The sequence below is a fragment of the Chiloscyllium plagiosum genome, unplaced genomic scaffold (genome assembly GCF_037043375.1).
Source record: "Chiloscyllium plagiosum isolate Xiang-an unplaced genomic scaffold, Cpla_swu_hap1 HiC_scaffold_27, whole genome shotgun sequence".
NCBI classification, from domain to species: Eukaryota; Metazoa; Chordata; class Chondrichthyes; order Orectolobiformes; family Hemiscylliidae; genus Chiloscyllium; species Chiloscyllium plagiosum.
The window spans coordinates 73,987,810-74,003,177 of record NW_028270165.1 but is presented as its reverse complement, the minus strand read 5'-3'; the positions used below and the strand labels follow the sequence as shown (position 1 = coordinate 74,003,177).

Genomic DNA, 15,368 nt, shown 5'->3' with positions numbered 1-15,368 from the left:
TTTCTCTCACTCTCTGTATCACTGTCTCACTCTCTCTCACACACATTCTCTCACTCTCTGTATTACTGTCTCTCCCTCTCCCTCTCACACTCTCTCTTACTCTCTGTATCACTGTCTCTCACTCTCACACACACTCTCTCATTCTCTGTATCACTGTCTCTCACTCTCTCTCTCACTCTCTGTATCACTGTCTCTCACTCTCTCACACACTCTCTCTCACTCTCTGTATCACTGTCTCTCACTCTCACACTGTATCACTGTCTCTCACTCTTTCTCTCACTCTCTGTACCACTGTCTCACTCTCTCACACTCTTTCTCTCACTCTCTGTATCACTGTCTCACTCTCTCTCACACTCTCTCTCTCACACTCTGTATTACTGTCTCTCCCTCTCCCTCTCACACTCTCTCACTCTCTGTATCACTGTCTCTCACTCTCTCACAAACACTCTCTCACTCTCTGTATCACTGTCTCTCACTTTCTCTCACACTCTTTCTCACTGTATCACTGTTTCTCACTCTCCCACACTGTCTCACTCTCTGTATCACTGTTTCTCACTCTCTCTCACACTCTCACTCTCTGTATCACTGTCTCTTCTCACTCTCTCACACTCTCTCTCACTCTCTGTATCACTGTCTCTTCTCACTCTCTCTCACTCTCACGCACTCTCTCACTCTCTGTATCACTGTCTCTCACTCTCTCTCACACACTCTCTCACACTGTATCACTGTTTCTCTCTCGCACTCTCTCTCACTCTCTGTATCACTGTCTCTCACTCTCTCTCACACACTCTCTCACTCGCTGTATCACTGTCTCACTCTCTCTCACACACTCTCTCTCACTCTCTGTATCACTGTTTCTCACTCTCTCACACTGTCTCACTCTCTGTATCACTGTTTCTCACTCTCTCTCGCACTCTCTCTCACTCTCTGTATCACTGTCTCTCACTCTCTCTCACACAATCTCTCACTCGCTGTATCACTGTCTCACTCTCACACTCTCTCTCTCACTCTCTGTATCACTGGCTCTCCCTCTCACACTCTCTCACTCTCTGTATCACTGTCTCTCACTTTCTGTCACACTCTCTCACTCTCTGTATCACTGTCTCTCACTCTCTCTCACACTCTCTGTATCACTGTCTCTCACTCTCTCTCACACACTCTCTCACTCTCTGTATCACTGTCTCTCACTCTCTGTCACACTCTCTGTATCACAGTCTCACTCTCTCTCACACTCTCTCTCTCACTCTCTGTATCACTGTCTCTCCCTCTCACACTCTCTCACTCTCTGTATCACTGTCTCTCACTCTCTGTCACACTCTCTCACTCTCTGTATCACTGTTTCTCACTCTCTCACACTGTCTCACTCTCTGTATCACTGTTTCTCACTCTCTCACACACACTCTCTCACTCTCTGTATCACTGTCTCTCACTCTCTCTCACACTCTCTCTCACACTGTATCACTGTTTCTCTCTCGCACTCTCTCTCACTCTCTGTATCACTGTCTCTCACTCTCTCTCACACAATCTCACTCGCTGTATCACTGTCTCACTCTCACACTCTCTCTCTCACTCTCTGTATCACTGGCTCTCCCTCTCACACTCTCTCACTCTCTGTATCACTGTCTCTCACTCTCTGTCACACTCTCTCACTCTCTGTATCACTGTCTCTCACTCTCTCTCACACTCTCTGTATCACTGTCTCTCACTCTCTCTCACACAATCTCTCACTCGCTGTATCACTGTCTCACTCTCACACTCTCTGTATCACTCTCTCTCTCTCACACACTCTCTCACTCTCTGTATCACTGTCTCTCACTCTCTGTCACACTCTCTATATCACTGTCTCACTCTCTCTCACACTCTCTCTCTCACTCTCTGTATCACTGTCTCTCCCTCTCACACTCTCTCACTCTCTGTATCACTGTCTCTCACTCTCTGTCACACTCTCTCACTCTCTGTATCACTGTCTCTCACTCTCTGTCACACTCTCTCACTCTCTGTATCACTGTCTCTCACTCTCTCACACACACTCTCTCACTCTCTGTATCACTGTCTCTCACTCTCTGTCACACTCTCTGTATCACTGTCTCTCACTCTCTCACACACACTCTCTCACTCTCTGTATCACTGTCTCTCACTCTCTGTCACACTCTCTATATCACTGTCTCACTCTCTCTCACACTCTCTCTCTCACTCTCTGTATCATTGTCTCTCCCTCTCACACTCTCTCACTCTCTGTATCACTGTCTCTCACTCTCTCTCACACTCTCTCACTCTCTGTATCACTGTCTCTTCTCACTCTCTCACACTCTCTCCCACTCTCTCTCACACACTCTCACACACTCTCTCACTCTCTGTATCACTGTCTCTCACTCTCTCTCACACTCTCTTTCACACTGTATCACTGTTTCTCTCTCGCACTCTCTCTCACTCTCTGTATCACTGTCTCTCACTCTCTCTCACACACACTCTCACTCTCTGTATCACTGTTTCTCACTCTCTCACACTCTCTCACTCTCTGTATCACTGTCTCTCACTCTCCAACACACTCTCTCACTCTCTGTATCACTGTCTCTCTCTCTCTCACACACTCTCTCACTCTCTGTATCACTGTCTCTCACTCTCTGTCACACTCTCTGTATCACTGTCTCACTCTCTCTCACACTCTCTCTCTCACTCTCTGTATCACTGTCTCTCACTCTCTCTCACACACTCTCTCACTCTCTGTCACACTCGCTGTATCACTGTCTCACTCTCTCTCACACTCTCTCTCTCACTCTCTGTATCACTGGCTCTCCCTCTCACACTCTCACACTCTGTATCACTGTCTCACTCTCTCTCACACTCTCTCTCTCACTCTCTGTATCACTGTCTCTCACTCTCTCTCACACACTCTCTCACTCTCTGTATCACTGTCTCTCACTCTCTGTCACACTCTCTGTATCACTGTCTCACTCTCTCTCACACTCTCTGTATCACTGGCTCTCCCTCTCACACTCTCTCACTCTCTGTATCACTGTCTCTCACTCTCTGTCACACTCTCTCACTCTCTGTATCACTGTCTCTCACTCTCTCTCACACTCTCTGTATCACTGTCTCTCACTCTCTCTCACACACTCTCTCGCTCTCTGTATCACTGTTTCTCACTCTCTCACACACAATCACTCTCTGTATCACTGTCTCTCACTCTCTGTCACACTCTCTGTATCACTGTCTCACTCTCTCTCACACTCTCTCTCTCACTCTCTGTATCATTGTTTCTCACTCTCTCACACACTCTCTCACTCTCTGTATCACTGTTTCTCACTCTCTCACACACTCTCTCATTCTCTGTATCACTGTCTCTCACTCTCACTCTGTATCACTGTCTCTCAGTCTCTCTCAATCTCTGTATCACTGTCTCTCACTCTCTCTTACACTCTCACTCTCTGTATCACTGTCTCTCACTCTCTCTCACACACTCTCTGTATCACTGTCTCTCTCTCACACTCTCTCACTCTCTGTATCACTGTCTCTCAGTCTCTCTCTCTCACTCTCTGTATCACTGTCTCTCTCTCTCACACTCTCTGTATCACTGTATCTCACTCTCTGTATCACTGTCTCACACTCTCTCACTCTCTGTATCACTGTCTCTCTCTCTCACACTCTCTCACTCTCTGTATCACTGTCTCACTCTCTCTCACTCTCTGTATCACTGTCTCTCACTCTTTCTCTCACTCTCTGTATCACTGTCTCGCTCTCTCTCACACTCTCTCACTCTCTTTATCACTGTCTCTCACTCTTTCTCTCACTCTCTGTATCACTGTCTCACTCTCTCTCACACACATTCTCTCACTCTCTGTATTACTGTCTCTCCCTCTCCCTCTCACACTCTCTCTTACTCTCTGTATCACTGTCTCTCACTCTCACACACACTCTCTCACTCTCTGTATCACTGTCTCTCACTCTCTCTCTCACTCTCTGTATCACTGTCTCTCACTCTCTCACACACTCTCTGTATCACTGTCTCTCTCTCACACTCTCTCACTCTCTGTATCACTGTCTCTCAGTCTCTCTCAATCTCTGTATCACTGTCTCTCACTCTCTCTTACACTCTCACTCTCTGTATCACTGTCTCTCACTCTCTCTCACACACTCTCTGTATCACTGTCTCTCTCTCACACTCACTCTCTGTATCACTGTCTCTCAGTCTCTCTCTCTCACTCTCTGTATCACTGTCTCTCTCTCTCACACTCTCTGTATCACTGTATCTCACTCTCTGTATCACTGTCTCACACTCTCTCACTCTCTGTATCACTGTCTCTCTCTCTCACACTCTCTCACTCTCTGTATCACTGTCTCACTCTCTCTCACTCTCTGTATCACTGTCTCTCACTCTTTCTCTCACTCTCTGTATCACTGTCTCGCTCTCTCTCACACTCTCTCACTCTCTTTATCACTGTCTCTCACTCTTTCTCTCACTCTCTGTATCACTGTCTCACTCTCTCTCACACACATTCTCTCACTCTCTGTATTACTGTCTCTCCCTCTCCCTCTCACACTCTCTCTTACTCTCTGTATCACTGTCTCTCACTCTCACACACACTCTCTCACTCTCTGTATCACTGTCTCTCACTCTCTCTCTCACTCTCTGTATCACTGTCTCTCACTCTCTCACACACTCTCTCTCACTCTCTGTATCACTGTCTCTCACTCTCACTCTCTGTATCACTGTCTCTCACTCTTTCTCTCACTCTCTGTACCACTGTCTCACTCTCTCACACTCTTTCTCTCACACTCTGTATTACTGTCTCTCCCTCTCCCTCTCACACTCTCTCTTACTCTCTGTATCACTGTCTCTCACTCTCTCACACACACACACTCTCTCTCTCACTCTCTGTATCACTGTTTCTCACTCTGTCTCACACACTCTCTCACTCTCTGTATCCCTGTCTCTCACTCTCTCACACACTCTCTCTCACTCTCTGTATCACTGTTTCTCACTCTCACACTCTCTCACTCTCTGTATCACTGTCTCTCACTCTCACACTCACTATCACTGTCTCTCACTCTCACACACTCTCTCACTCTCTGTATCACTGTCTCTCACTCTCTCTCACACACTCTCTCACTCTCTGTATCACTGTCTCACACTCTCACTCTGTATCACTGTCTCTCACTCTCTCTCACACTCTCATTCACTCTCTGTATCTCTGTCTCTCACTCTCTCTCACACTCTCTCACTCTCTGTATCACTGTCTCTAACTCTCTGTATCACTGTCTCTCACTCTCACACTCTCTCACTCTGTATCACTGTCTCTTACTCTCTCCCACACTCTCATTCACTCTCTATCACTGTCTCTCACTCTCACACTCTCTCTCACACACTCTCTCACTCTCTGTATCACTGTCTCTCACTCTCTGTATCACTGTCTCTCTCTCTCTCTCACACTCTCTCACTCTCTGTATCACTCTCACTCTCTCACAAACACTCTCTCACTCTCTGTATCACTGTCTCTCACTTTCTCTCACACTCTTTCTCACTGTATCACTGTTTCTCACTCTCTCACTGTCTGTATCACTGTTTCTCACTCTCTCTCACACTCTCTCTCACTCTCTGTAACACTGTCTCTTCTCACTCTCTCACACTCGCACTCTCTCCGACACACTCTCTCACTCTCTGTATCACTGTTTCTCACTCTCTCACACTCTGTATCACTGTCTCTCACTCTCTCTCTCACTCTCTGTATCACTGTCTCTCACTCTCTGTATCACTGTCTCTCACTCTCTATATCACTGTCTCTTCTCACTCTCTCACAGTCTATCTCACTCTCTCTCACACTCTCACTCTCTGTATCACTGTGTCTCACTCTCTCACACTCTCTCACTCTCTGTATCACTGTCTCTCACTCTCTCTCTCACACTCTCTCACTATCTGTATCACTGTCTCTTCTCACTCTCTCACTCTCTCCCACACACTCTCTCACTCTCTGTATCACTGTTTCTCACTCTCTCACACACTCTCTCTCACTCTCTGTATCACTGTTTCTCACTCTCATGCTCTAACTCTCACTCTCTCTCTCACACACTGTATCACTGCATCTCTCGCGCTCTCACACTCTCTCTCTCACTCTCTGTATCACTGTCTCTCACTCTCTCTCACACTGTATCACTGCATCTCTCACGCTCTCACACACTCTCTCTCACTCTCTCTCACTCTGTATCACTGTCTCTCACTCTCTCTCACTCTCTGTATCACTGTCTCTCACTCTCTCTCACACTCTCTCTCACTCTCTGTATCACTGTCTCTCACTCTCATGCTCTCTCACTCTCTCTCACACTGTATCACTGCATCTCTCACGCTCTCACACACTCTCTCTCACTCTGTATCACTGTCTCTCACTCTCTCTCACTCTCTCTCTCACTCTCTGTATCTCTGTCTCTCACTCTCTCTCACACTCTATCACTCTCTGTATCACTGTCTCTCACTCTCATGCTCTAACTCTCACTCTCTCTCTCTCACACTGTATCACTGCATCTCTCGCGCGCTCTCTCTCTCTCTCACTCTCTGTATCACTGTCTCTCACTCTCTCTCTCACTCTCTGTATCACTGGTCTCTTTCGTTCTCACACACTATCACTGTTTCTCACACTCTCTCTCTCTCACACTCTCTCTGTATCACTCTCTCACTCTCGCTCTCACACACTCACGCATTCTCTCTTTCTCACTGTGTCTGCCTCTCTCCCCCTTCCCCCTCCCTCTCTCCCTCCCCCCCCTCTTTCTCCCTCTCCCCATCCCTCAATCTCCCCCTCTCCCTCCCCCTCCCTCTCTCTCCCTCTCTCTCCCTCCCTCCCTCCCCTCTTTCTCTCCCTCTCCCATCCCTCAATCCCTCCCTCTCCCCTCTCTTTCCACCCCCTCCTTCCCTCTCCCTCTCCCCTCTCTCTCCACCCCCTCCTTCCCTCTCCCTCTCCCCTCTCTCTCCCCCTCCCTCTCCCTCCCCCTCCCTCCCCCTCTCTCACCCTCTCTCCCTCCCTGCCTCTCTCTCTCCCTCCCTCCCTCTTTCCCTCCTTCTCTCCCTCTCCCCCTCTCCATCTCCCTCCCTCTCTCCCTCTCCCTCCCTCTCTCCCTCTCCCTCCCTCTCTCCCTCTCCCTCCCTCCCTCCCTCCCTCCCCTCTATCCCTCTCCCTCTTCCTCTCTCCCTCCCCCTCCCTCCCTCCCCTCTATCCCTCTCCCTCTTCCTCTCTCCCTCCCCCTCCCTCCCTCCCCTCTATCCCTCTCTCCCTCCCTCTTTCCCTCCTTCTCTCCCTCTCCCTCTCCCTCCCTCTCCCTCTCCCCCCTCTCCATCTCCCTCCCTCTCTCCCTCTCCCTCCCTCCCTCCCCTCTATCCCTCTCCCTCTTCCTCTCTCCCTCCCCCTCCCTCCCTCCCCTCTATCCCTCTCTCCCTCCCTCCCTCTTTCCCTCCTTCTCTCCCTCTCCCTCCCTCTCCCTCTCCCTCTCCCTCTCTCTCTCTCTCCCTCCCTCTCTCTCCCCCTCCCTCCCTCCCCTCTATCCCTCTCCCTCCCCCTCCCTCCCCTCTATCCCTCTCCCTCCCCCTCCCTCCCCTCTCTCCCTCCCCCTCCCTCCCTCCTCTCCCTCTCCCTCCCTCCCCTCTATCCCTCTCCCTCCCCCTCCCTCCCCTCTATCCCTCTCCCTCCCCCTCCCTCCCCTCTCTCCCTCCCCCTCCCTCCCTCCTCTCCCTCTCCCTCCCTCCCCTCTCTCCCTCTCCCTCCCCCTCTCTCCCTCTCCCTCTATCCCTCTCCCTCTCCCTCCCTCCCCTCTCTCCCTCCCCCTCCCTCCCTCCTCTCCCTCTCCCTCCCTCCCCTCTCTCCCTCTCCCTCCCCCTCTCTCCCTCTCCCTCCCCCTCTCTCCCTCTCCCTCTATCCCTCTCCCTCTCCCTCCCTCCCCTCTCTCCCTCCCCCTCCCTCCCTCCTCTCCCTCTCCCTCCCTCCCCTCTCTCCCTCTCCCTCCCCCTCTCTCCCTCTCCCTCTCTCCCTCTCCCTCTCTCTCCCTCTCCCTCCCCCTCCCTCCCTCCCCTCTATCCCTCCCCCTCCCTCCCCTCTCTCCCTCTCCCTCCCCCTCTCTCCCTCTCCCTCCCCCTCTCTCCCTCTCCCTCTATCCCTCTCCCTCTCCCTCCCTCCCCTCTCTCCCTCCCCCTCCCTCCCTCCTCTCCCTCTCCCTCCCTCCCCTCTCTCCCTCTCCCTCCCCCTCTCTCCCTCTCCCTCTCTCCCTCTCCCTCTCTCTCCCTCTCCCTCCCCCTCCCTCCCTCCCCTCTATCCCTCCCCCTCCCTCCCCCTCTCTCCCTCTCCCTCCCCCTCTCTCCCTCTCCCTCTATCCCTCTCCCTCTCCCTCCCTCCCCTCTCTCCCTCCCCCTCCCTCCCTCCTCTCCCTCTCCCTCCCTCCCCTCTCTCCCTCTCCCTCCCCCTCTCTCCCTCTCCCTCTCTCCCTCTCCCTCTCTCTCCCTCTCCCTCCCCCTCCCTCCCTCCCCTCTATCCCTCCCCCTCCCTCCCCTCTCTCCCTCTCCCTCTCCCTCCCTCCCACAGCACAGCGTTCTGCCCATGAGCTGCCCAGTGTAGATGATGCCAGGCCGCTGTGGTGCCCGGTGACAGGGGGAGGTGACCTGTTGGTGACTGGATCCAACTTCCTCCCAGAGTCCAGGCTGCTGTTCACAGAGAAGGCCCCAGGTACCAGGGCGCAGGGGCCGGGGCCCTCACCCTCCCTCACCCTCACCCTCACCCTCACACTCACCCTCACACTCACCCTCACCCTCCCTCACCCTCACCCTCACCCTCACACACCCTCCCTCACTCACACCCTCACCCTCCCTCACCCTCACCCTCACCCTCACACTCACCCTCACACTCACACTCACCCTCACCCACCCTCACCCTCACCCTCACACTCACCCTCACCCTCCCTCACCCTCACCCTCACCCTCACCCTCCCTCACTCACCCTCACACTCACCCTCACCCACCCTCACCCTCACCCTCACTCACCCTCACACTCACCCTCATCCTCCCTCACCCTCACCCTCACACTCACCCTCACACTCACTCACCCTCACTCACCCCCTCACCCTCCCTCACCCTCACCCTCCCTCACCCTCACCCTCACTCACCCTCACACTCACCCTCACCCTCACCCTCACACTCACCCTCACCCTCACCCTCACCCTCACCCTCCCTCACTCACACCCTCACCCTCACTCACACCCTCACACTCACCCTCACCCTCCCTCACTCACACCCTCACCCTCACTCACACCCTCACCCTCACTCACCCTCACCCTCACCCTCCCTCACTCACACCCCCTCACCCTCACTCAACCTTACACTCACCCTCACTCACCCTCACCCTCACACCCTCACCCTCCCTCACCCTCACTCACCCTCACCCTCACCCTCACTCACCCTCACTCACACCCTCACCCACACTCACCCTCACCCTCACTCACACCCTCACCCTCACCCTCACTCACACCCTCACCCTCACCCTCACTCACACCCTCACCCTCACTCACCCTCACCCTCACCCTCCCTCACTCACACCCCCTCACCCTCACTCACCCTCACCCTCACCCTCACTCACCCTCACTCACACCCTCACCCACACTCACCCTCACCCTCACTCACACCCTCACCCTCAGCCTCACTCACACCCTCACACACCCTCCTCACACCCTCCTCACACCCTCATCCTCCCTCACCCTCACTCACACCCTCATCCTCACCCTCACACCCTCACCCTCAGCCTCACTCACACCCTCACTCACACCCTCACACACCCTCCTCACACCCTCCTCACACCCTCATCCTCCCTCACCCTCACTCACACCCTCATCCTCACCCTCACACCCTCACCCTCAGCCTCACTCACACCCTCACTCACACCCTCACACACCCTCCTCACACCCTCCTCACACCCTCATCCACCCTCACCCTCACTCACACCCTCACCCTCACTCACACCCTCACCCTCACTCACACCCTCACCCTCAGCCTCACTCATCCTCACCCTCACACCCTCACCCTCACCTTCACTCACCCCCTCACCCTCACTCACCCCCTCACTCACACTCTCCTCACACCCTCACTCACACCCTCCTCACACCCTCACTCACACCCTTTTCCTCACTCACCTGCACCCTCACCCTCACTCACACTCTCACCCTCACTCACTCCCTCACACTCACTCCCTCACACTCACACCCTCACTCACACCCTCCTCACACCCTCACTCACACCCTCACCCTTACTCACCCTCACTCACCCTCACCCTCACTCACCCTCACTCACCCTCACCCTCACTCACCCCCTCACCCTCACTCACCCCCTCACCCTCACTCACTCCCTCACTCACTCCCTCACTCACACCCTCCTCACACCCTTATCCTCACTCACCCGCACCCTCACCCTCACTCACACTCTCACCCTCACTCACCCTCACTCACACCCTCACTCACACCCTCACTCACACCCTCACTCACACCCTCACTCACTTACTCCCTCACACCCTCACCCACACTCTCACTCACACCCTCACACCCTCATCCTCACCCCCTCACTCTCACCCTCACATCTTCACCCCCTCACCCTCACCCTCACACTCTCACTCACACCCTCATCCTCACCCCCTCACCCTCACACCCTCACCCTCACTCACATCCTCACCCTCACACCCTCATCCTCATTCTCACCCTCACTCCCTCACCCTCACACACTCACCCTCACTCACATCCTCACCCTCACTCCCTCACCCTCACACTCTCACCCTCACCCACCCGCACCCCCTCACCCTCACACCCCTCACCCTCACCCTCTCAACCTCACACACCCTCACCCTCACACCCTCACACCCTCACCCTCAACCTCACACACCCTCACCCTCACACCCTCACCCTCACCCTCACACCCTCACACACACTCACACTCACCCTCACACCCTCATCCTCAGCCCCTCACCCTCACACCCTCACCCTCACCCCCTCACCCTCACACCTTTATCCTCACGCCTTTATCCTCACACCCTCACCCTCACACACCCTCACCCTCACACACCCTCACCCTCACACCCTCACCCTCACACACCCTCACCCTCACACTCTCACTCACACACTCACACCCTCATCCTCACCCCCTCACCCTCACCCTCACATCCTCACCCCCTCACCCTCACCCTCACACTCTCACTCACACCCTCACCCTCACACACTCACCTTCACACACCCTCACACCCTCACCCTCACTCACATCCTCACCCTCACACCCTCATCCTCATTCTCACCCTCACTCCCTCACCCTCACTCCCTCACCCTCACACTCTCACCCTCACCCACCCTCACCCTCTCACCCTCACACCCACTCACCCTCACTCACCCTCACACCCTCACCATCACACCCTCACCCTCATCTTCACCCTCATACCCTCACCCTCACACCCACTCACCCTCACTCACCCTCACACCCTCACAAACCCTCACCCTCACCCTCATCTTCACCCCTCACACCCTCACCCTCACACCCCCTCACCCTCACACCCTCACCATCACACCCTCACCCTCACCCTCACACACCCTCACCCTCACTCCCTCACCCTCACTCCCTCACCCTCACACTCACTCACACTCTCACCCTCACACCCTTACACCCTCGCCCTCACACACCCTCACCCTCACACCCTCACCGTCACATACCCTCAACCTCACACACCCTCACCCTCACTCCCTCACACTTACTCACACCCTCACCCTCACACCCTCAACCTCACACATCCTCACGCTCACACACCCTCACCCCATCACCCTCACCCTCACACACCCTCACCCTCACATCCTCACCCTCACACCCCCTCACCCTCACACACCCTCACACTCTCACTCACACTCTCACTCTCACTCTCACTCTCACTCTCACTCTCACTCACCCAATCCTCACTCTCACTCACATCCTCACCCTCACACCCTCATCCTTACCCCCTCACCCTCACCCCCTCAAACTCACCCTCACATCCTCACCCTCACCCCCTCACCCTCACACACCCTCACACCCTCACCCTCAGCCTCATACCCTCACTCACATCCTCACCCCCTCACCCTCACACTCTCACTCACACCCTCATCCTCACCCCCTCACCCTCACACCCCCTCACCCTCACACCCTCACCATCACACCCTCACCCTCACCCTCACACACCCTCACCCTCACTCCCTCACCCTCACTCCCTCACCCTCACACTCACTCACACTCTCACCCTCACACCCTTACACCCTCGCCCTCACACACCCTCACCCTCACACCCTCACCGTCACATACCCTCAACCTCACACACCCTCACCCTCACTCCCTCACACTTACTCACACCCTCACCCTCACACCCTCACACCCTCACACACCCTCACCCTCACACCCTCAACCTCACACATCCTCACCCTCACACACCCTCACCCCATCACCCTCACCCTCACACACCCTCACCCTCACATCCTCACCCTCACACCCCCTCACCCTCACACACCCTCACACTCTCACTCACACTCTCACTCACACCCTCATCCTCACACCCTCACTCACCCTCACATCCTCACCCTCACCCCCTCATCCTCACACACCCTCACACTCTCACTCACACTCTCACTCACACCCTCATCCTCTCACTCTCACTCTCACTCACCCAATCCTCACTCTCACTCACATCCTCACCCTCACACCCTCATCCTTACCCCCTCAAACTCACCCTCACATCCTCACCCTCACCCCCTCACCCTCACACACCCTCACACCCTCACCCTCAGCCTCATACCCTCACTCACATCCTCACCCCCTCACCCTCACACTCTCACTCACACCCTCATCCTCACCCCCTCACCCTCACACCCTCACCCTCACTAACATCCTCACCCTCACCCTCATCCTCATTCTCACCCTCACTCCCTCACCCTCACACACTCACTCTCACTCATCCTCACCCTCACTCCCTCACCCTCACACTCTCACCCTCACCCACCCTCACCCTCTCACCCTCACACCCACTCACCCTCACTCACCCTCACACTCTCACCATCACACCCTCACCCTCATCTTCACCCTCACACCCTCACCCTCACACCCCCTCACCCTCACACCCTCACCCTCACACACCCTCACCCTCACACACCCTCACCCTCACACCCTCACCCTCACACCCTCACCCTCACACACCCTCACCCTCACATCTTCACCCTCACACCCTCACCCTCACACCCCCTCACCCTCACACCCTCACCCTCACACACCCTCACCCTCACACACCCTCACCCTCACACCCTCACCCTCACACCCTCACCCTCACACACCCTCACCCTCACATCCTCACCCTCACACCCTCACCCTCAGCCTCATACCCTCACTCACATCCTCACCCCCTCACCCTCACATCCTCACCCTCACCCTCATCCTCATTCTCACCCTCACTCCCTCACCCTCACACACTCACTCTCACTCATCCTCACCCTCACTCCCTCACCCTCACACTCTCACCCTCACCCACCCTCACCCTCTCACCCTCACACCCACTCACCCTCACTCACCCTCACACTCTCACCATCACACCCTCACCCTCATCTTCACCCTCACACCCTCACCCTCACACCCCCTCACCCTCACACCCTCACCCTCACACACCCTCACCCTCACACCCTCACCCTCACACCCTCACCCTCACACACCCTCACCCTCACATCTTCACCCTCACCCTCACACCCCCTCACCCTCACACCCTCACCCTCACACACCCTCACCCTCACACACCCTCACCCTCACACCCTCACCCTCACACCCTCACACCCTCACCCTCACACACCCTCACCCTCACACACCCTCACCCCCTCACCCTCACACCCTCACCCTCACACCCTCACCCTCACACCCTCACCCTCACCCTCACACCCTCACCCACCCTCACCCTCACCCCCTCACCCTCACACCCTCACACCCTCACCCTCACACCCTCACCCTCACACCCTCACCCTCACCCTCACACCCTCACCCTCACACACCCTCACCCTCACACCCTCACACACCCTCACCCTCACACACCCTCACCCTCACACCCTCACCCTCACACCCTCACCCTCACACCCTCACCCTCACACACCCTCACCCTCACACCCTCACCCTCACTCACCCTCACACCCTCACACCCTCACCCTCACACCCTCACCCTCACACCCTCACCCTCACTCACCCTCACACCCTCACCCTCACACCCTCACCCTCACACACCCTCACCCTCACACCCTCACCCTCACACCCTCACCCTCACACCCTCACCCTCACACACCCTCACCCTCACTCCCTCACCCTCACACCCTCACCCTCACACATCCTCACCCTCACACACCCTCACCCTCACACCCTCACCCTCACACACCCTCACCCTCACTCCCTCACCCTCACACTCACTCACACTCTCACACCCTCACATCCTCACCCTCACACCCTCACACCCTCACACACCCTCACCCTCACACACCCTCACCCTCACACCCTCACCCTCACACCCTCACACACCCTCACCCTCACACTCTCACTCACACACTCACACCCTCATCCTCACCCCCTCACCCTCACCCTCACATCCTCACCCCCTCACCCTCACCCTCACACTCTCACTCACACCCTCACCTTCACACCCTCACCCTCACTCACATCCTCACCCTCACCCTCATCCTCATTCTCACCCTCACTCCCTCACCCTCACACACTCACTCTCACTCACATCCTCACCCTCACTCCCTCACACTCTCACCCTCACCCACCCTCACCCTCTCACCCTCACACCCACTCACCCTCACACCCTCACCATCACACCCTCACCCTCATCTTCACCCTCACACCCTCACCCTCACACCCCCTCACCCTCACACCCTCACCCTCACACACCCTCACCCTCACACACCCTCACCCTCACCCTCACACCCTCACCCTCACACCCTCACCCTCACCCTCACTCACCCTCACCCTCACTCACCCTCACACCCTCACCCTCACACCCTCACCCTCACACACCCTCACCCTCACACACCCTCACCCTCACCCTCACTCACCCTCACACCCTCACCCTCACACCCTCACCCTCACACACCCTCACCCTCACACACCCTCACCCTCACTCTCACACCCTCACCCTCACACCTCACCCTCACACACCCTCACCCTCACCCTCACACCCTCACCCTCACACCTCACCCTCACACACCCTCACCCTTACCCTCACCCTCACCCTCACACCCTCACCCTCACACACCCTCACCCTCACACACCCTCACCCTCACACACCCTCACCCTCACACCCTCACCCTCACACCTCACCCTC

The 15,368-nt window shown here is 55.8% G+C and overlaps 1 protein-coding gene across 2 annotated transcripts in view; it reads left to right on the top strand.

The window, feature by feature from the left end:
• The window catches only part of LOC122545212 (nuclear factor of activated T-cells, cytoplasmic 4-like), a 147,283-nt gene that overhangs the window by 70,858 nt on the left and 61,057 nt on the right, over positions 1–15,368 (top strand). Inside the window, exon 6 of one of the 2 annotated variants that reach the window (XM_087974886.1) lies at positions 8,559–8,699. The exons of the other annotated variant lie outside the window; for it this stretch is intronic. Coding sequence (XP_087831012.1) covers positions 8,559–8,699 — 141 coding nt within the window. The remainder of the gene's footprint in view (positions 1–8,558; positions 8,700–15,368) is intronic. 2 annotated transcript variants of the gene reach the window in all.